Source organism: Solea senegalensis, linkage group LG12, assembly GCF_019176455.1.
Source record: "Solea senegalensis isolate Sse05_10M linkage group LG12, IFAPA_SoseM_1, whole genome shotgun sequence".
Classification (NCBI taxonomy): domain Eukaryota; kingdom Metazoa; phylum Chordata; class Actinopteri; order Pleuronectiformes; family Soleidae; genus Solea; species Solea senegalensis.
Window position 1 is genome coordinate 662,884 of NC_058032.1, and position 21,639 is coordinate 684,522.

Genomic DNA, 21,639 nt, shown 5'->3' on the forward strand with positions numbered 1-21,639 from the left:
ACAGAGTAAATGCACTCACATGACAGTACTTTACTAACTACCATGACCTACCACGTGTCACACGCTTCACAAATGAAAGGCTTATGTTTCTCAGTCATTATATTAAATCACTGCTGTAGGTGCAGCCAGAGAACTAATGCTTTTTACTCAACTTCCTAGATATTGTTCTACGAAGTAACACTTAACAAAAAGACAAGATAAACGTCCAGTGTGTAAGAAATAGTGACTTCTAGTGGTCAGACTGCAGACTGTGACAAACACAGGACTCAGGGATCTACCCTGGGCTTCACTTACATTTTGTTTCTACCTGTTTGCGTCGTGATCTTCTGCTGGTTTGTCCGTCTGGGCTCCCGTAGAAACATGGCAGTGCAAAACGATTTCCTTCTTAATCCATAAAGTTAATTTAAAGGGTTATGAATCTAATCCTGCAAAAAACAAGCACACATATACACTCTATACAAACTCACCACAATCACTAGAGCTCTTAGACTTGATTTTAGTGTGATTTAAAGCATGACTAACAGGAGACCTGAAAAATGTTCCCTGTTCAACGCGGAGTCCCCTCTTTGTGAGTGTGTAATGACACCAAAGTCCCCTGTTCTACTGGTTGACAAGTACACAAACACACACACACACACACACAGAGCTCAACTGTATCTGTCGTTTAACGCAGCGTTACTCGTCCATACATCGAGGAAACATGGAGCCGTGTAGTGCAGGAACAGCAGAAGCTGTGACCAGCTGTGATCAGCTGCAGCCAGCGTGTCAGACAGTGGTTTAGGGTGGTGCTTGATTAGCTTTGCATTCTATGTGGAAAACTCTACTTCTATGTGGAAAAACAGTGACCAGACAAAGACACCTGGACTGTCTTTTAAGTGTGTGAGTAGGTTACACATCTAATCACATGAGGCCCATACACACACATGTTCGACATTCATGACTTGAGGGGACATTGCATTGACTTACATTCATTTCTTGGAGACTTACTCTAACCCTAACCACAATTACTACTGGCCTAATCATAATCCTAACCCTAACCCTAACCCTAACCTAACCTAACCTTAAAACATATCTTCACCTTAAAATGTAGTCATTTACGTTATGGGGACTTGCTTTTTGTCCCCACAAGGAGGACAAGTCCCCATAATGTGACTGTGTAAACAGGTTTAGGTCCCCACAACATTAGTAATACCTGGACACACATACACACACACACACACACACACACACACACCTGAACAATTGGCCTATTGAACCAAGTGTATTGATTGGTTTCTCAGTCTTTTCTCTGCCTCCCACATCCTGGCTTTCGCTCTCCTGCACTATCTCTGTTATCTGTTCCTCTCTGCGTCTCAAAAGAAGTCCTCTCCCACTCTCCCACCATCGCTCTCTCTCTCCTCCTGTAATTGATTCTCCTCTCTCCACATCCTCCTGTCATAGGAAGCGTATCCAGGTCAAGCTCCTTTCGACCTTGGCACAAACATTAGTTTAGAGACAGAGAAAACTCTAACCTAGTGGAACCATTTTCTTTAAAAATGCTGTTATTATTAGTATTACTAACATCCTAAATGACTAACGTATACACGTGTCATGACAAACAGATGGAAATAATGGTGTTTAATCTTTATATGTTAGTAATGATGATGCAACAGTTTGGGTTAACTCTGATTAACCTTTCTCCAGTGTCCTGTCCAATATGACTGATAATATAATAATCAATAATAAGTATTGTGTTATTCATCTTATTGCCTCATTATTGTGATTTCTCTACCCATTAACCCATTCAAATAAGCATCTCTGAATCTCTCTGAAATAGGTTCAGAGTGGAAACAACAATCCCAAACACACACACAGTCACACACACTTAAAAATAGAATGGTGACGTTCTTTTTGTGGCACAGACCCAAAACCATAAGTTACACAGTGCTACTGCAGGACATGCAGGCATTCACCGAGCTGTAAGTTGATGAAGCATCAAAATAGTCTTGAAATTTTATTTGAAGGTTGAAATCCTACATTGTGTCACTTTGAGTGCTTCAGTGTGGTCATTTGCTTGACGTCATAATTCATAATTGTGAAAATATTGGCCACAAAATACAAGTCACATTGTAATAATTCAGATTCATCTGCTTTTGTGCTATTTTCAAAGGAAAGTTAGACGTCACATTCATTCTACAATCACTATGATGTGAAAATGACAAAAGAGAATAAGGATTACACAACTCACTTAACCAACTGTCAAGCAATAATTGGCCACTTATCTCACAGTGCATATATATGCACATAAATAACTGGAGATTATTAACTGTCTAGAGTGGTTGTAAAGTATGTTATTTAAAGCACACCTTATTCAAGTGTATTATAGTTTAATAGAGACAGTTTAGCTGAGTAAAAATAAAATGTGTATAGTGATATGATATTAAAACAAGTTAGATTAGAGGTCAAAGTATTGTGTTATATTCTGCTGCCCTACATTATTCATGAAACACTAACAACTCAATTTAAACTTTGAGTTTTAACACTGCTGATGCATTTAGCTTGAACTTACTGCTTACACTCCACAGAAAAGCACTTTGGATCAAGGGTTAACCCTAACCATCACTCACGCAGCCCTGAAACAGATACAAGTAGGTTCAACATCTCAGATATCCAATACGTCCACTGATAGGGGAAAAGTAAGAGAACATTGATCAGAGTAAAGCAGCGTGTAAGCAGCTAGAATGACTTGAAACCAAAGCCGTGTGTGTCTGCTTTTAATCTCCAGAAAGGCCACAGAGTTACTCAATCTCAGGCCATCTGGCTGATTTTTTAGCAGCTTTTCTTTGACAAATGACAAATGATTGGGCCTCTAAAGTTTTGGCTGTCACACGTTTTTTTACAGTACAATCTGTTAACACATCTCGAGTAAACAGAGACCAAAGACCTGCAGTGCAACAGATTCAAACACCTCCAACATTCACAAACTAAGCCTTCAAACTCCAGATCCCTGCCTGAAGACACAAGGATAGAAAGATCCCACAAAGACAACAGTGTAATTCCGTCCTGACTTCCTGGAGCGGAGCAACAATACAGCACACTGCAATTAGATTCACCACCACTACAGTATATGTCAATGTGTAGTTGATCTGCAACCAGGTTCAGGCTCGAGTGTTACTCAAAAATGTGAAAGTGAAGTTTGGGCTGCATTTTAAATTGACGTAGATATTTTACTACTGCCTTTTTACTTACTACTCTTTTTATGCAAAAAAGAATAACTTCAGAAAAACTGTGTTTGTGGCCTGAGAATTTACAAAAGCTTGCTGCTTTCTTTGCTGCATAATTGTGACAAGAACACAAACAACAACAGATCTGAGCAGAACTGAGTGAATTTCAATCAGAAAGAGTATGAGTGACAACTAAAGTTATGACTTGGTAAATACTGCCCAACCCTGTCAGCAGAAACAATTACTATTGTTAGATTAGTGTCAGTATATAAATGAATAATAATCATTTTTGATAGTAGCTCTGTAGAGGGAACTGTCTGTGTGTTGAGCTCAGGCAGAAATAACCAGTCTACAGGATTATTCCACTGATTGACAGCGATGGGGATGCACCAAAAATCTGCCGTTTTGCAGATGTTTGTTTGGAGTGAGCGACTCATGCAGTGCATGTTGTCAGGGAAACACTGAGTTATGCTCACAAGAAAACACAATGAGAAAACCTTTCACATGACATCTTACAATTAACTCTTAGAACACAGAGCATGTTTGAACATACAGTTTATACAGAGGCTATAAGAATGTAATATAGACTCTCTTATGTCATTTTTAGGTAATCTGGTGAAAAAACAACTATATAAACACATCTGAGTTAAAAGTACTCAAAATGTTTAAATATCATCGTTATCATATACGTGAACCATGTTTTTGTCAGCCATGCTCGCTCATGCACAAACAGAAGCTCCCACAGTGAAGCCTCTTACAACATGATCTTGACTTCCAGCTTGACTTAGGGTTAACCCAGTTAAAGCCTAACACTGTTGGAATTGTTAGCCCTAAACTGAACATGAGGATTACTGGCCCTGTGTTAACCCCACACACACAGACTGCAAGGACCTTGAAGTGAATAGAAACCTTCTCTGGTTTTACTCAAGTGTCGATAGAAGGTCGTGTCATCTTTGGTCAGATTCACATGTCATCTTTGGTCAGATTCACATGTCATCACACTGACATGGAAACAGCCACAGGGCTCAAACATGCTGCTCCATCACCTCCTGCCGTCTGCACGTTACATAGATGCTTCATAAACTGAGTCACCTCCCACTTCCCATCAAGTGCAGTGTACAAGTGTACAAGGTCAACTCTGTGTCGCTGCTTCATTATGTGCGCCAACATCCAGCAGAGCAATCACTTCATGCTCAGACTAATCAGGACTTAGACCCCCGACCCTGACCGGACTCTCAAAGCCAGATTATTTCATCTCTTACTGAAACACGTGAACACCGTCCATCCTCCAACACAACATTCTGTCTTCTGTCTTCAATTCAATTCAATCCATTTATTATCATATTTGTACTTTTCCATAAAGCGACAGATGAATAACTCCTGCATATATGGTACGCAGTTGCTATGCAACACAACAGTTGGACAAGTATATGAAGTCATTTTATAAAATATAAACTTAGCACAAAAGTAAAGACATGTCTTTCATCTTTGTTACTTATTAATAATCGTTACAAATCCTGTTTATTTCCTTTTTAAATGATGCCACTCTGTAAGGAAATGCATGTGTGGGTTGAACAGCAGAGATGAGTTTGTTGGTTTTGTTCATGAAAAACTTGCCAATGACAAACAGCTCGTTCTTGACTCTTTGGTGTTTATTGGATGTTTGAAGTCTGAAGAAACGAGATATAATAATGGATTCACTTAACAAACAGGGGCGTCGGTAGCATGTGGCTCCTCCTCCTCATGCTGCTCAACCCTCAACATGTGACAACATTTAAAACCAACCAAGAAATATCGTTCCAGCAGATAACCGTGCAAACACATGTCCTTACTTTTGGTGATAAATATAGGGAGCATGTATCTGCACTGTGTACGACACACAGAGGCTCACTCTCACTCACAAAGACACAAAGAAAATCACAATTTAGACAAACATAAGAACAGGATCTGTTGTTTCACTGCTGCGTCCAACAGACGTTCAAATATAAATAACACAAGGAAGTTGTAGAGCAGCAGCTCCTGAGTCTGCATCTGTTTAATCTGTTATCCTTATGACAGAACCTGAGTTATCATGATTTATCATCTATAAATGACCTATGAGGGTGGAGCTTTACCTTAAATGTTGCCTTTGTTTTAATTCCTGCTATTATTCCATAAAAAAAACTGTTTTACTTCGTAAATGTACGTCACAAACATTGTAATGAGGAGATAAAATAACACTAATTATTTCAAATGTGAACTCCAGATACATTGTTAATGTAAAAAGATTTTATTCAACTGGACTCAAATTATTTTACCTTTCAAAATATTGAGCTTCTTCTTCTCCTCACATGACAAATGAAAGTAAAACACAGTGAAGAACGTTCACGTGATAATCACAGCTCAGATAATGGAACGATGAATGAAAATGAGTTGATGCACACACACACACACACACAGACACACAAGCGCATGCACACAACGGTGAGTATCAGAGAATGGGCTGCAATAGTCTGTGGTTAAACGATTAAAATCACAAGTGTGAAGAGCTGGCATCAGTCAGCACACACACACACACACACACACACAGATGGCTGGCTATATATCAGCTCAGAGCTGCAGCATGTATATGATTCAAAGTCATCTCCAAATCACTTATCCACACATGGAGACGAACACTATATGAATACCAACACACTCCCCCATCAAATCGCTCAGAAAGATGGAGAAGTGAGAGGAGCCTGTGAAGGAAGGAGTAATAGAGGAAGACAGGAAGTGGAGGAGAGGAAGGTGAAGTATTAGTCACAATAACAGTTTATAGAGGGAAGAGAAAAGCTCTGCAGTGATTTCACACATGCAGTTTATAAATATATGGATTCACTCAGTCTGTAAGTCACGCACACACACACACACACACACACACACACACACACACACACACACACACACACACATGCAAGTGTCCCAGAACTGCAAGATAAGAGAGGAGAGTGTTCTGGAGAGAAAGCTTCCTCATTGGTGTGCAAGGCTGCACATGTTCCAACCCTCCTGTGTGTGTGTGTGTGTGTGTATGTGTGTGTGTGTGTGTGTGTGTGTGTGTGTGTGTGTGTGTGTGTGTGTGTGTGTGTACATCTCTTTCCTTCACTGCCACTAAAAAGACACAGAGGGCCTATTGTGCCCAAGGAAGGAAAATCACTCCATTTTCAGAGAAAGGAGAGGAATGAACAGCTCTCTCTCCCCTCTCTCTCTCCTTCTTCCATTCATCTCTCATGACCTCTCTCTCCTTCTCCTTTTCCCCTTTTCACACGCTTTCTTTCTTCCTCCTCTCTTATTCCCACACACACACACACACACACACACACACACAGCAGCTTGTTAAAAAGTGAGGCCACATGACAGCAGCTCTGCTTACTGCAGCATCTCATCCCTGCTCTCCACGCGTGCCTTTGCACCAAAAACTAAAAAAAAACACCACAAATCAAAGCATCTTCATTCTCTGCATCAAAAAGACGTTCCAGCTTGAAGTGAACGCATAAAAGTGGACAAAGGAAGCGACAGGAAGCAGAAAGATCAAAAACACCAGGATTTCCCCCAAACCTCGGCTCTCAGACTGAAACTGCTGCTGCAACCTGGTCCAGCTTCTTTATTGAAACCATCAATCATGGATCAGTGACACAAGTGGCCCATTTCTGATGAGACGTCTGTGCCTCTGCTGACTGATGAGAATGAACCCACATTTATCAGAGTAAATCATGCTCATTAAAACGTGAGTCTCGTCTCGTTGTTTTGCAAAACTGTGACACAATCAGAGGAGCTGCAGGAAATGTTAAAATCACTGCTGTCGTCATACATGAAGGAAAGTTCCTGTGTCCTCACAGGTGATAAATGCTTTACAAAGAAAACAATCGTGCACTTTGTGTTCATTTTGTGTAATTATCAAAAACCAAAAGATGGAGAAAATAGATCAATTATCATTATTATTATTATTCCCATGTTATAATAAAAATAATAACAATAATGACAATGATAATTAGAACAGGGTTTCTAAAAGCTCACAGCAGTGCACAAATGTTGAATTGTCTCCTCACACACATGTTGATTTACAGCATTCACACAGTAAATATGATGATTCTGATAACGTGACTGATGTGTCATCTTCTAACAGCAGTTTAAAGTGGAGTTATTTTAGAACGTTTTTTTATTCCTGAATAATCATTTCTGTAATTTAAATGTAAAGTAATTTACTTCCACAGTACAGTGGGTGAATGTGCTGGAAATCCCTCTGTGTGAGCTGTGGACTTCATTTGCATCACAAATACAGTCAACAAACATTTTCCAGCACTGTAAATTTATCTCTCCTACAGAGGAACGCTTTCAGAAGTAGCAACGCTCTAAAGAAGACTGTGTTTGAACCTTCTGAGAAAAGCTTGTAAATGAACCTTGTTTTTGTAAAAATGATTCATTCCTTCCATGCAATTACAGAGTGAGTATAAAGAGAAGGATGACGACTGAAAGCAGCAGAGAAGGGACCGACCCAGAGGCCTCACTTTCATGAGGGCCAGAACTCACTCATCAGCTCTGCTGCCAGCAAGAAATCAGCACCTTGGACAGCAACGCATTAGCCAGCAGAGATCCAGCAATACAATAAGACTACACTGTAAAATATGACACTGTACATTCACAGCATGTTTTTAGAGTGAAACACTATAAATGAACAGAGCTGAAACTAATGTACTCATCAGGGAAATATTTACTGGTTCTCAATCAAGTCAGATTCAACACAAACTGAGTTCTTCTTGCAACCAATACCATCCTGGTTCTGAGATTTAGTACATGCATTTTTATAGTTTATCCATCGTACTGTAACGTTGTAGTATTTTCTTTTATAATTTAACTGCAGAAATGACACTAATGACCACACCAATACGATCCTTCATCACAAGAAAAACAAAGTTATCACAGGTAAACTCTGTGAAATGATAATGGTGTAAACTATCATGGAAAACATTGGAGAGCGAGTGACTGGGCGGCCGTTCACAGAGCACAAAGAGCTAACGTCAGTTCACCCACATCCACACACAGGAAGGGAGACGATCATTCAGCCATTTATGCACAAACACTCACTCTATTTCATGTGAAATGATCTTTTAATAAGCAGCATCGCTCATTTTCTTCACTGCAGATCACACTTTTTCTCCACATTCCTCAGCCAGTAAAGCAGTGCAGTCCATTCCTTAACTAACAGCATTTATCAGTCTGCTCCATGTTTTCAGAGAGAATATACGACTCTACACTAACTTCCATCACACTCGTGTTTTAATTACTTCTCTGACAGTCTGTCTTTTTCTACTGGGAAAATATGAGGCAACATTCTTCAAACGCCGCAACTCTCCTGAGGCCAAACAGCACATAAAACTACAACCTTCACTTCAGTGATATTCTCCACATACTTGTCCCAGCTGAGAGAAATATCGAGCGTCTGCATCAAATGTTGGTGTTGTGTTCACATCAGCAGGGAGACTGGGGAGGAGAGGAGGGGCAACAGCAGCTGGAATAACAATAATAATAAGAAGAAGAAATAACAGAGAAAACCTTCTCATCAATCATTGTTGGGCCTGTCGCTTGACAGTGGAGAGAGATTAGTGTGTGTTGTTTTTCATTTTTACTCTGGCTCACACACACACACACACACACACACACACAGAAATAATCATACACAGTCTTAACAAAATTTACCTCAAGCTCGAGATCTTGACAAAGTGCTTCAGTGAAAATTTAATGGCGCCATTTTGCCGCACTGTATTCTCCACTCTATAGCAAACATACGTCTTCATACTGAAAAGCAAAACAACAGGATTCTCCCTGGCAACAGCTCGTTCATCATTTCACACACTTTATCTTTTTTTCAGTTGTACATCTTACATAAAGATTTGAGTCTTAAAATACAGCACTTTAAGAGAAGAAAAGCAACATTTCCATTTTGCAGGGGCATCGTTGGTAAATCAGTGCAAAGGCACTTTCTGGAGAAAGTATAATACGATTTTGCCGCTTGTTGAAATGAAAAATATTTTCTTTTATGGTGTCGCACTCATAGTTTATGTCTGTGCGCTAAATATGTACAGGAATGTGGATCTGTAGCATTTCCTCTACAAACAACAGTGATTTCATCCTTTTTTCTGTTTGTCTTTGTTCACGGGGAAAATCAAATACAGTTTACTGAAAAGCACAAAGCTGTGCTCGTACACAGTCCTGCCCATTATATACCTGCTGTCGTCAAAGTCCCTTTTATGGAATTAAAATCTTTCAGAAAGAAGAAATAATTTATACTTTTCAGGAGGAAAAAATAGAACTGCATAATAATATATTTCTTATACTCCTTTTATACATTTTAGAAAATTAAAATCAAAAGAAGAGGGCAGAAAAAAAGAGTTCACCTCCAGTCAATCATGTAGGATTGAACACAGATAAGATAGATATATAGAGAGGGCTATTATTAGAGTAACTGCGTCATTATTATGGGGGGGGAGGGGGGTTGTTGCTATCTTACAGTTGGCTCATCGCAGTCTGTTTCTCCAGAACCTCCAAGTAGTCTGGTTCTGTTTTTAGCTTCCCGGGGAGCAGCAGTGGGTGCTCAGTGTTTCTGGGCGTGTGTTCAGACGTGTAGTACTTCCTGGGCGTTCCATACAGCACACTTTTGTTCAGCTGCTCCTGGTTGGCGACAAACCTCCGGGCTGCAGCAACCTCATACGGGGGAACGATACACGGTCTCTTGGGTAAAGTGCAAAAGTTGTAATTGAAAGGAGGGATGCCTGCAGCTGTGGGAAGATCCTTGTTGGGCCGCTCCCCAATGTTCTGATAAAGCACCTCAGGAGGCTCAGGGGAGGTCAAACCACATGGTGCTGGTGATTTATCCATAAAATCCACTGCACTTATGGTGTAAGCTCCTGGGCTGCGAGTGACAACATCCTCTTTCTTTGCATCCAAGGGCCCAAAGCTAAGCTCCTTCAGGTTTCGGTAGTAAGCCACCTGTTCACCGTCCTTTTGCATGTAGATAGGGTTTTGGCACATGGAGCCCACAGGCGGGGGGATGTAGTTATACATGTGGCTTTCAGAGCTTTTGTCTTGAGTGGGTTCTGGAGTGTACGACCCATACTGCACTTGAAAAGAGTTGAGATCTAAGTTGTTGGCGCCTGTGGGCACGTGTTCCACACCTTTGCGTCGCTTAAGAACAAACACAAAGAGGCCGGCTCCGAAGCACACGGACAGGATGAAGACAACAAGGAGCCCGAGAATGAGGACTGAGAGTGGGACCTCAGGGTGTAAGTCTGGGGTGTGTAGTCTGGATTCAGTGGGGATTACAGAGCTAAAGGAAGACGAGAGAGAAGAAGAAGAGGGAGAAGAAGAGGTGGTGGTGGCTTCAGTGCTGGGGCTCATTAAAGTGGGTTTTTTTGTTGGGGGTGCATGTTGGGGTGGGGGCACCTCACTGGGCTCAGGGCATATGGCCTCATTGCGGAGCGAGCGCAGCAGACGCCCCGCGTGTTTGGAGGGTGAGTCGCAGGTGATTTCATTCACCACCACACTGGTGCTGGACAGCTCCATCCAGTTCTTCAACGCCACGATGTCGCAGGTGCAGTCCCAGGGGTTTTCCTGCAGGTCGATCTGGATGAAGGCTGAGAGCTGGTCTAACACACCTTTGACTGGAAGGTAAGAGAAATGATTATTCCGCAGGTTGAGTCTCGTCAGCATGGTTCCCCCAAAAACATTGTCGGGGAGCGAGCGTAGCAGGTTGTTGTTGAGAAACAGCAGCTGCAGGTTGTGCAGTGAGTTGAATGTTTGTGGTAGAATGTCTTTGATGATGTTGTATTCCAAGTACAGATACTGGAGCGACTGCAGGCCAGCGAACAGTGACTGAGAAAGGGTATCAATATAATTCCCATTGAGATAGAGGCGTCTGAGGTTTGTTAGGTTCTCAAACACGCCCTCCTGAATCACTGCGATTCTGTTGTTCCCTAAATGCAGCAGCTCCAGTGAGCTGTACTCTGTCAGGTCTGTTCTGTAAATGATCTGCAGGTAGTTTCCAGTCAGGTGCAGTTTCTTTGGGTAGGAGGGTTTGGGGTTGAGCTCACTGATGTTGTGCAGCTTCCTCTCCTGGCAGTTGATGTTCAGTCCACTGTCGGGGTTTTGTGACGTGCACACACACACGCTGGGACACAGCATGGGCACAGGAGAGCGTGTCTGATAAACCATGATGGGTCCAAACACGTGTTTGTCCTTTGAGATGCGAGGGGTGGGCTTGTTGCGTATTCTGGGTGGGCGGGAAGCTTTTGGGGCACGGGTGGGGGTGACCATGCCAGGGTGGTAGGTTGGGGAAAGGGCTCCTTGAAAGTGAGAGTCAGGGGGGGGGTGGGCACGCTCACCAGCGTTCCTGCGTGGACACAGGTCCTGCTTTATGAGCTGCGTGATGTCTTTACCGTGCAGCCTGAAGGGCGTCTCACACACAATGTCCCCAACAAAGACAGAGATAGTGTCCAACCATGACTTCAGAGGAATCAGATCACAGGTGCAGTTCCACGGGTTCTCCTCCAGCTGGATTTCCATAATGCCACCGATGTGTTCCAGGACGCCGGCAAACGGGAGCATCTTCAGTCGATTCCCACGTAAATCCAAGTGTGTGAGCAGCACAAAGCGGAAAATGTTAGGTGGCAAAGACAACAAAAGATTATCGTTCAGGATCAGCACTTTGAGTTTATTCACCTTACTGAAAGCACCTGGCTCTATGGTGCTGATGTAATTATAGTCTGCCTGTAAATACTCCAGACTCTCCAGTCCTGCAAACATGTCCTCTTTAATCACCTCCAGGTTGTTGTTGTTCAAATGAAGCCGCTTCAGGAAGCGAAGCCCGTTGAAAGCCGCAGTTCGGATCTCCTGCAGACCATTGTTTCCCAGGTGCAGTGAGCTGACGTTGCCATAAGTGACGAACTCATTGGCGCTGAGCCGTGACAGGAAGTTTCCATTTAGAAAGAGCTGAGAGATTTTATTGGGGGGAGCCTGGAACTGAGTGACGGTGGTAAATCCCTTATTCTCGCAGTTGATGTTGAGGATGTTCTCGCGCTCCTCGCAGGCGCAGCGGATCTTGCAGATGTCTTTAGACGCTGAAGTTTTGCGGCTCTCCGTTTCCGACGGCGAGAGGCTGGTGACCGTGAGGACGCTCAGCACGAGGACGCCGCTCAGCATGTTTGCAGCCACAAATCTAATAGATCCAGCATCGAAGTTCCAGCGCGAGTCCTGGGTGGGAAGAAAAAACAGGAGCGGAGCGACGGTCACACACAAAGGCAAGCACACACGCAGCACCGCGGAGATTTGGTGTTAAAATGCAACAGTGACGCACAAGAGTTGCGCAAATCTTTTCATTGACCTTCACTTAAAAATGCCCAAAAATATTAAAACGTCCATGAAGAAGAGAGATTAAAAAAATCAATATTTGTGATGGAAAAAGAGGAATGAGCACCGGTGATCACCGGGATCCGGTCTGGTGTCGGTCCATCGTCAGAGGAAAAATCTGCTCACTGCAACAGAGAGCGCTGATTTATTCACGCGCTTCATGCAGATCACAAACATTCACACACACGCACGCACACACACACACACGGTGCCTCCCTCCACACACACACACCGAGTAGCTGCTTCATTATTTTTAGTCCAAGCAGAAAAAACTCCTTGTTCGTAAAGATCCAGATATAATGCGCAAAGATGCACCATGACGCACAGACACTTGCGTGCTCTGTTCTCCTGCAGCCGCAGCAAGAGACACACAAGTGAAGAGGATCTGTGAAAACAGGAGAAACAGGAGAAACAGGAGAAACAGGAGCGCGGCGGTGACACAGAGGTGAGATTTATCGTCCTGAAGCTGAAGCTGAAGCACAAGTCAGCACAAAAACTGAGCTGGTTCTGCTCCTGTTCTCCTCCGCTCTGCTCACAGAGAGCAGCACTGAGTCCAGCCCTCCCTGTGTCTCTCTCTCTCTCTCTCTCTCCCTGTCTCTCTCTCTCTCCGTGTGTGTGTGTGTGTTGAGGGAATTGGATCGTGTGTCAGTGACGTAACGGCCCCTTAGCTCCTCTCGCTGACACACACACACACACACATTGATTAAAATTAATCATAAAGAAAAAACAATATCTAACTCAAAGTCAATATTTCAAAACACTTCCACTCTCTCTAAAAAAAATGAATCGACCAGACCCGGTCCAGACCCGGTCCAGACCCGGTCCTAACGCTGCTCTATGTGTCAAATGAACTCATTTATTATTAAGATCAATGATCAGTTTGGTTTGAAAGAAAAGCAGAAAAATAAAATATTTCTTATGTGAAAATATTAGTATTATTTGTTAAACCTGCTCACAGACAGAAACACAGCAGCAAAAGGACTGTGATGAATCTGCACCTGCAGAGCTGGGATGTGTCACTGATGCTTTTGTGTTGCTACAGTGACGAACCCTCTCTGACTCTCAGTCTTTTTATCTATCTATTTTTACCCTGGACTCCACTAGGAGGCAGAAAAGGCCTCTTATCTCACTGACACATGTTTATGTTGTCAGAGAGTGAATGTAGACACTTAACGCCCAAAAAAGTGACAGATAAATTAAGACATAGTGAACAATGAAGTGACAACATGGAAATAATATATTTGTATTTGTTGTAAAAAGACGACTGGAGCTGCAACAATCACATGATTCCATGAATTACCTTTGATTTCTTCATCTTCTGTTTTTCATGTTCTTACGTAAACGAAGCATCTCTATAAGTTACTCATGCAAAAAGAAAGAGGAAATGAATGAATGAACATTCCCTGTGTATAAATATGTGACATCACACAGTAGTGAATGAAATGTGAGACTCGTTTTCCACACGGACACAGACAGAGCGACTGAAGCTGATTCTGGTTTCCATCCCAAACCCCTGACAGCTTCATTTGGTGCATTTTCCTCGACTGTTGCACGTCTCTGACTGAACTTAAACGTCACCCTCCAGCCAATCACAGGACTACAAACGTACAGTATTACAAAATGTACAAAAAAACATCAGTAAAAACATTTTTGTTTATGAAAACGAGAAAAGTCAACTTTTCAGTTTGATTTGAAACATTTTGAGTATTTTAACTCAGGTGTGTTTATACAGTTGAAGCAAATGATTTTGCATTTTCCTCTTTTTTGTCTCGAGGTTGTTTTTTTGTCTTGAGCTGATGTTACTGATGTGAGAGTGAAAAAGAACAAGAGCCACAGAATGCAGTTGAATGGAAGAGAGTCCGAGGTCTGACAATAATGTTGAGAACAGTGTCTCAGAGCTGTTGTTGTTGTTGTTAGCATAGATGATGTCAGAGAAATAGATGGATGTGGTTTGAGTTCTACAGTCTATTTATATGCATCTCTTTATGAAGTAAGACAGTTTCTCTACCCTCTTGTCCAAAGGTGCTCTCTTCCAGTTTAACAAAGCAGGATGGTGCAGGTCAAACCTAACCAAACCTGGAGGCTTTACAAACCAGGGGCTGATACAAACATAACACTCTCATAAGCAAGGCTTTCAAGCATTGCACTTTTTCTCTTTCAATACATCATTAGGAAAAAGAGTCTGACTGTCAGTTAATACATTCATATCTTTATTTTTCTCCAGTGGGTAATTCAAGTGCTCGTAGATCAGTCATGAAAATCAGCTATGAAGAAAAACACAGAGCATAGATTTACAATGTGAAAAACAGTGAGTGAAGAATAATTAGCAACAATAATAAATGAATGAACGAATGAATGAATGAAAACTGGGAAGAATAAGCAGGTTTTTATATATATATATATATAATTGTGCACCTTCATGTCACTGCACAAACAGCTTACTGTCACTAGAGTATACATTGTGCTGAATTATTCATGCACAATCTAAGTTTGTATTGCATATTATCACATTTGTGCAGCTGAAACATCTTTTTGTGAAAACTGCTTTGAGCATATGCTATCAGCCCAGCGGCCATCTTTATTTCCCTCCTTGTAAAGGTCATCTCTGTCCCGATGGATTCATTGTTCAAGAGCATAAAGTTCAACAAAACAAGATGAAATCAAATGATTTGCTGTGATATTCAAATGCTAGAGAGACGTATTTGTAATTATATCTACGGCTGTTTCAGCCAATGAAGTGTGAATTTAAGCAGATCCATGTTTCTGCTGTTTTCACGTGTTTCTCTGTGCATGAGGACAAAGTGTCAAACTGAGAGAACAGAATGTGGAGTTCTGGAGCTGAGGTGGTTGATGTGCTGCACAAAGACGTGATTGAAGGACTGCTGTGGTAATGGCTTTGACATATACTTATGACAGTAGCATCACGCTGGGGCTGAGTGTCAGAAATAGCTCAGAAGAATGATGTTTGGAGAGGAGAAATTCACCAAGTCACAAGTTAGTCTCATGTTTTTCCACTTGTGTCCTGGGTCAAGTTTGACATCTCTGTACGTTTGCTTTGGGAACCATAGTTTGTAAACTGCTCACTCTTCCAGACCAATGTCCATTAATAATATCAACATTCTCAGCTTGTGTGGACACAGGAGCTGCTGGTCCACTGCTGCCTCATTCACGACGTTTGTGTATTTATGTAAATGTGTGTGATGGGTTTTTACACACACTGCAACACACATTTGGATTTACTGATGGAAGCAGCCGAGCTTTTTAAAACTGTCTTAGAAAAGGATTTCTTTATGGTCATTATGTTTCTACAGAAGCTCGCATGGACAAACCAGCACAAGCAGAAGTGGATAATAACGACATCCTTTGTCTTGAGCAAAGACCTCAGTAGTTTCCTGAGCAGTCACTCTCACCAGTAGATGTCACTGTTTCTTACACTCTGGACTTTTCCTGGCAGCCATTTCTTCCCTGAGAATAAAACTGCATTTTACTAAAGGGATGAGCTCACAACAGTCACCAGTGACTATTTGTCAGGAACCTTAGACACTTTCAGAAACCTGGACTATGTCTTTAAGAGCACGTTTCCTGCCTGTGTAGTTCAGATAGTTTGGTCAGTGATGTCGGGAGCACTGTTGACACGTGAGTGAAGCTCGTCTGGATTTCTCTTTTCATCCACATAAAGTGTAATGACGGTAGTGAAATGTAAAGCTCCCGCTCACCTGCAGGCTTCACCTTCTGATAAATCCAGTGTGTGTCTGAGCCAGAATGTCTTCCAGGCTGTAATGAGACAGAGTGCCGGGGCAACACAATCAAATCTTCCTCTTGGTCCCAGGCTGAGTCTCGTTTGGCTTCAGGCTAAAGGAATAGTTTGAGTGTTACAGTGTTAAGTGATAGAGATAGAAGGAAATCTTACTCCTGTCTTCATACATCTGAATACGCACCTGTTCACTGTCAGACAGCCCGATGAAGGGTTGATGAAGGAGGCGTGGTTTATAATCGGCTTTTTCATGAGATGGAAATGTGAGCAGTCATTTGTTTCTTGCCAAATAGCGCGAATGCAGTGGTCATGTGACTGTCACTGTATGAATGACCACAATAATGCATCAAACAACCAACATCCACAGTGGCAGCCATTTTGTTTGCTTGCCCTGATGATGATGATGATCATGTATTATTAAATACTATCACTCTCACATTTTACAGTCTTAAGTTATTTTAACATTTTCAGAATCTCCCTCTGATGAAATGACACAAAGCATATGGACAAACACTCATGTTTTACCCACAATCTAATTATTTCTTCTTTTCTAAATCACCGGGCAGAAAGATGGAGGCAAACAATAAACAATAGAGTGAGCGTGGTACAAATGAACAGCATCATGTGAAAAGCAGACATCTGGACAACAGAGGTGCTAGTTAATCTGGTGGCTAAGATGGAAGCTAACACAAGCTTGTCTCAGTAGAATCAATGTGACTGGAGCATTTTTTTGAAGTGTCTTAATTAAAAAAATGATTTGCAGTTTTGATGGTTTCTCCCCCTCCCTTGCCAGAGGGAGGGGGAGGGGTGCACCATTTTCAGAATTAGATTTGCTAATCTGGGGATTAGGTAAATTGGACGTTCATAGGTGTGAGTGTGATAGTGGGTGGTGGTTTGTCTCCATGTGTCCCTGTGATGGACAGGTGACCTGTCCCGGGTGAACCCCGCCTATCGCCCTATGTCAGCTGAGACTGGCACAGTTTCCACGGCAACCCTCATGTGGCAGATAAAGCGGTAGAAGATGGGAAATTTGCTAATCCAAAATTGTCGTACAAATAAATCACAAGAATTCTCAGCGTTCCAGCACATGGCAGGCAGGATAATCTGGACCAGGTTTATGTACTCTATAGCCCTGCCCCCAGCTGCCCCAGGGCATCCTGCCACACCTCTCTGCAGGAAAGAGCAAACTGAAGCTGGGGACACAGTCAGAGTCTGCAGGACACAGAAATCTGAATCATCAAACATGTTTACCTTTTGAGACGTGTGTGATGATGACTGACCAGCTGCAAACACATGGGTTATAACAGGAAATAGTGTCAGAAGATGAAGAAGACAAAGATGGCCTTTAAACCTTTGAACCGTTTCTCTCATCAACATGGTCACTGATCATGTGATCTGTCTGAAACCAGGTTCACGTGTCCTCATCTGAAACAGGAAGTAGGATTCCAAACAAAAGAGAGATAATGAGGATTTTATAACACGGATCATTGTGTCCACACTTAGCCTCAGTCATTCCATTCATGTCATCTTTCTGTGAGGATCAGAGATGTTCAGTCTGTCAGGGTTTGGGATTGATCTGTTGATCTGAATGGATTCAAAGTTTACAGTGAACTCAGTGACAGGTTGAATCCAGCATCAGTTTCATCCGTTCATCTTTGACACCTGCTTCATGTGTCTCCAGGTCCCACTGGAGTTTCTTGGGTTTGAAGTTTCTAAAGGTATTTTATGTGCAAATTGAACATTAAACAGGTGGATGGAAAATTCCATAAAGTGTATTTTATGACGACAGTAAAGGTTCAGTTCAATATAATATTAACTCAAGTCTGGGTTAAGGAGTGAAAAGCATTCATGCATTTACGTGGTTCCTTTATTCATTCAACCCACATTTCTCACAAAGTCAAATATATATTATTACTGTGCGTTTCACGTGAGTTCAGTCTTTTGACTTAGTTTTTTCATCATTGATGAAAAACTTGAGTTGTTCAGTCAATTCAGTTCAATGTTATTTGTGTCGCAGCAGATCATAACACACACGATCTGAAGGTACATGCTAAGAGAAGGAGAGAAGGAGTGAAGGAGAGAAGGAGAGGAGAGACATTCTAAATGTCTGTTCCTCCCCGCGGTGCTGATGATTTCACTGCTTCTGTTGTGTTTTATAGAAATAAACGATCGTTTATCTGTGAAGTGTTGCATTGTTTGACAGAGATATGGGTATAAAAGCCACAGCAGAGATTTTCAGCTTTGCTGCATTGTTATTGTGTGAAATATGTAAGTCTTCAAATAAATAAAGCAGCAACATACAGGAACAAAACAACAATACATCCTAGGAGACAAATATCAATAACAAATTTAGCTAAATATTGAAATGCAAGTATATTGTGTAGGATTCTAACTTCTAGCACCAGTCGTCCTCATGGAGACCAAAACCTGGTCCTAATGAGGCAGAACCTCATTTTTTGTGAGGAACTGGTTAAGAGTGTGTGTGTGTGTGTTGCTTTGATGTGTCGTGTTATGCTGAGTCACCTTAAGTCCAAAATGCTCAGCTGTCAATCAACAGTGAGTGGATTTAAATGTGATGTTTTATGTTCTAAAGTGAGGTGTAAGTGTATAGAGTGTAGAAACCACATGAAACCAACAATCATGTTGAGATGAATTGAGTCAATAAAGTAGCGATGTTAATTATTATCGTGTGACTTTTAAGTTAAGGAACTGGGTTAGGGTTCCATCTGACCTTCAAACTTGGTAGGTGACTCTCTGTGTGCACCAGTGAATACACAGTGTGGTAGAAATACTTCAGACATATTGCTAAACAAGCTGCTTCTGCTAAAGACAGTCAGTAAAGAGAGGAGGATCAGGTGAGACCACCAAGGATGGAGTTTGTGGAGTCAGTGATGAGTCAAGTTGAAGACAGTTCAGAGCTCAGAGAACTGAAACGATGCCTGATGGTATTTACTTCCTCTGCTACATTGACCGCATGGTGGACCGCATGGTGGACCGCATGGTTGAGTTCAGTCCGGTTCATGTTCAACAAAGATATAATGAAGCACACTCTTAGACAAATGATGGCCTTGTTCTGAGTTTGGCAGTTGCTCATTTAAAGAAGGCAGAATAATACGTTTTTTCTTCTTAGCTTCTGTGGCTTTTCAAATATCAACTAGCCAGCAAAGCACATTCATGCTTTCATGATTTCAGTTGTATTGCCTTTTGACCTCTGACCTTTCAACTTGGACCCTGCACAGCTGCCTAATGACTTCCTGCTCCTGTGTATTTGATGTGCTGCATTGGCAAAATCATTCCCTGGCGTCAACGGAACCATAAAAGAAACATTCATCACTTCAGAGGATTCACATGAGGGCGCTCACACTCGTCTCTCGTTAAGCCGCGTGCTTTGAAAATGATGGATTCTGGGAATAATTATCAGTCGTGAAAAGGTTGGCTGAGTCAAACCTGACTGTGTATACATTAAACTACACAATAGATTCATGTTGAAGAAAACATGCTCTGCAGATTCACAGACAGTACAGGGATGTATCCTTTGGTTTGAGAAGTGTTGTGTTGGGTTTGTAAACTGCTTCCTCTTCACACCTCACAAATCCATCTGCACAAAGTTTTCATTTATCAGTATTTGTTTACGTTTCTGTCAGTTTTGTATAAATGTTATGAAACCCTTTTAATTTGGTTTTGTCTGTGGCTTCAGTCGAGGATCACACACAGTTACAGTCTATAACCAGCAGGGGGGTTTATGCATGTCATCTCGCCATCACTAATTGCATTACTTCTTTTAAAACAAATGCCTTTTATGTTTCAATACGTAATTATATCACATGACATAAAAGGCAAAATTCTATTTCAAAGAAATTGACCCAGTGTCATAGCAAGAGGTGTTTCTGTTCTCAGGTCAGTTCCTGTTCCAATAGAGTCAAGGAATAAGGAACGAAAATGGCAGAGAGTGCAGATGACGCCGTGGTGTCTGAGGACGACTTACTGCACAAGAAGATTACAGATGCTTTTCAAGTCTTTGACACCAACAACAACAGTTCAGTGGATGTCAAGGACACTGGTACCATCATGTATTCACTGGGTTGCTTCCCTTCTCAGAAAGACATAGATGAACTTAAAGCTGAGGTAGAAGATAATAACACAGGAATTGTCTTTCTGGACAAGTTTCTCCCAGCCATGACCAAAGTGTTGCAGGAGAACAAGTTTCCTCCGATCTCAGAGGACGTTCTTCTTCAAGCCTTTGAGGTTCTGGACAGAGAACAGAAAGGATACCTGGACTCTGAGGAGATGATAGAGTACATGACAAAGGAAGGCGACGCCTTCACTGAGGAGGAGATGACAGAAATGCTGTCAGCACTCGCTGACAATGAAGAGAAGATCATCTATTACAAAGACGTAATAAGTGAATTGACCTTTGAACCAGGCATGTAAACTGGACTGTTGAAATACATTCTATTTTATTTGTATAGCGTCGAATCACAACACACATTATCGCAGATCTCTGTACAGAGACAACATCAGTTCACACAATGAGCAAACACTAGGGGGCAGTGGAGAGAAAAAAGGAAGAAATCTCTGACAGAACCAGACTCACAGATGGGCAGCATCTGCCTCGACCGGTTAGGGTGAAAGGAAAAATGGGGGACAGAAAGAGGGGAAAGAAAAGACAAGAGGGAGATGTAGAGACAGAAGAGAGAGACCAGGAGCAGATACACAACAACTGGATGAAGTTTATACAGGACAGTTAGAGTCAGTGATGACATGTTTATACAACGATGATGTCATTTATATAAGCAGCAGCAGCAGATACTTTTAATTATAGCATCATAATAATGGTGATGATATGTATGATGTATGATAGCAATCTGGATCTAGAGAGAGAGAGAGAGAGAGACACAAACTAGGGAGTGAAAGAACAAAGTTAATGACATATAATAAAGTCATATTCATACCCTGAGTGTGAGAGAGTGAGTGTGCGTGCACCACAGGAAATTCTAGGTCTATAGCAGCATAACTAAGAGATGGAGGCTCCGCCTCCCAAACTGTTTGTCAACATTGTGTAAAATGTTGACAAATGAGGAACAGAAAAAGTGTGAAATTTCTTTTTTTATTCAAACACCCTCAGGTCTTCTCTCGTCTACTGGAAAAGCTTCTACATGTAGAGTTTATAGAATAAGTCATTTTGTTGGCCAGTGGCTGAGCTTTACAGCACGTGGCTTCTATAATGTCGCATTACTGCATTCTATTCCTGATTTGTGGCAG

The 21,639-nt window shown here is 41.8% G+C and overlaps 2 protein-coding genes across 2 annotated transcripts; one reads left to right on the forward strand and one right to left on the reverse strand.

The window, feature by feature from the left end:
• Positions 1-8,931: 8,931 nt before the first annotated feature.
• On the reverse strand, positions 8,932-13,173 carry slitrk2 (SLIT and NTRK-like family, member 2). The gene has a single exon (XM_044041108.1). The coding sequence runs from the start codon at positions 12,414-12,416 to the stop codon at positions 9,726-9,728; it is 2,691 nt and encodes an 896-aa protein (XP_043897043.1). The 5' UTR covers positions 12,417-13,173; the 3' UTR covers positions 8,932-9,725.
• Positions 13,174-20,309: 7,136 nt separating this feature from the next.
• On the forward strand, positions 20,310-20,808 carry LOC122778226 (dynein regulatory complex protein 8-like). Its single transcript, XM_044039869.1, has one exon. The coding sequence runs from the start codon at positions 20,317-20,319 to the stop codon at positions 20,806-20,808; it is 492 nt and encodes a 163-aa protein (XP_043895804.1). The 5' UTR covers positions 20,310-20,316.
• Positions 20,809-21,639: the final 831 nt, after the last annotated feature.

Bases quoted from the DNA above. Each gene is read 5' to 3' on its own strand.
- LOC122778226 (XM_044039869.1), top strand. From the start codon at position 20,317: ATGGCAGAGAGTGCAGATGACGCCGTGGTGTCTGAGGACGACTTACTG.
- slitrk2 (XM_044041108.1), bottom strand. From the start codon at position 12,416: ATGCTGAGCGGCGTCCTCGTGCTGAGCGTCCTCACGGTCACCAGCCTC.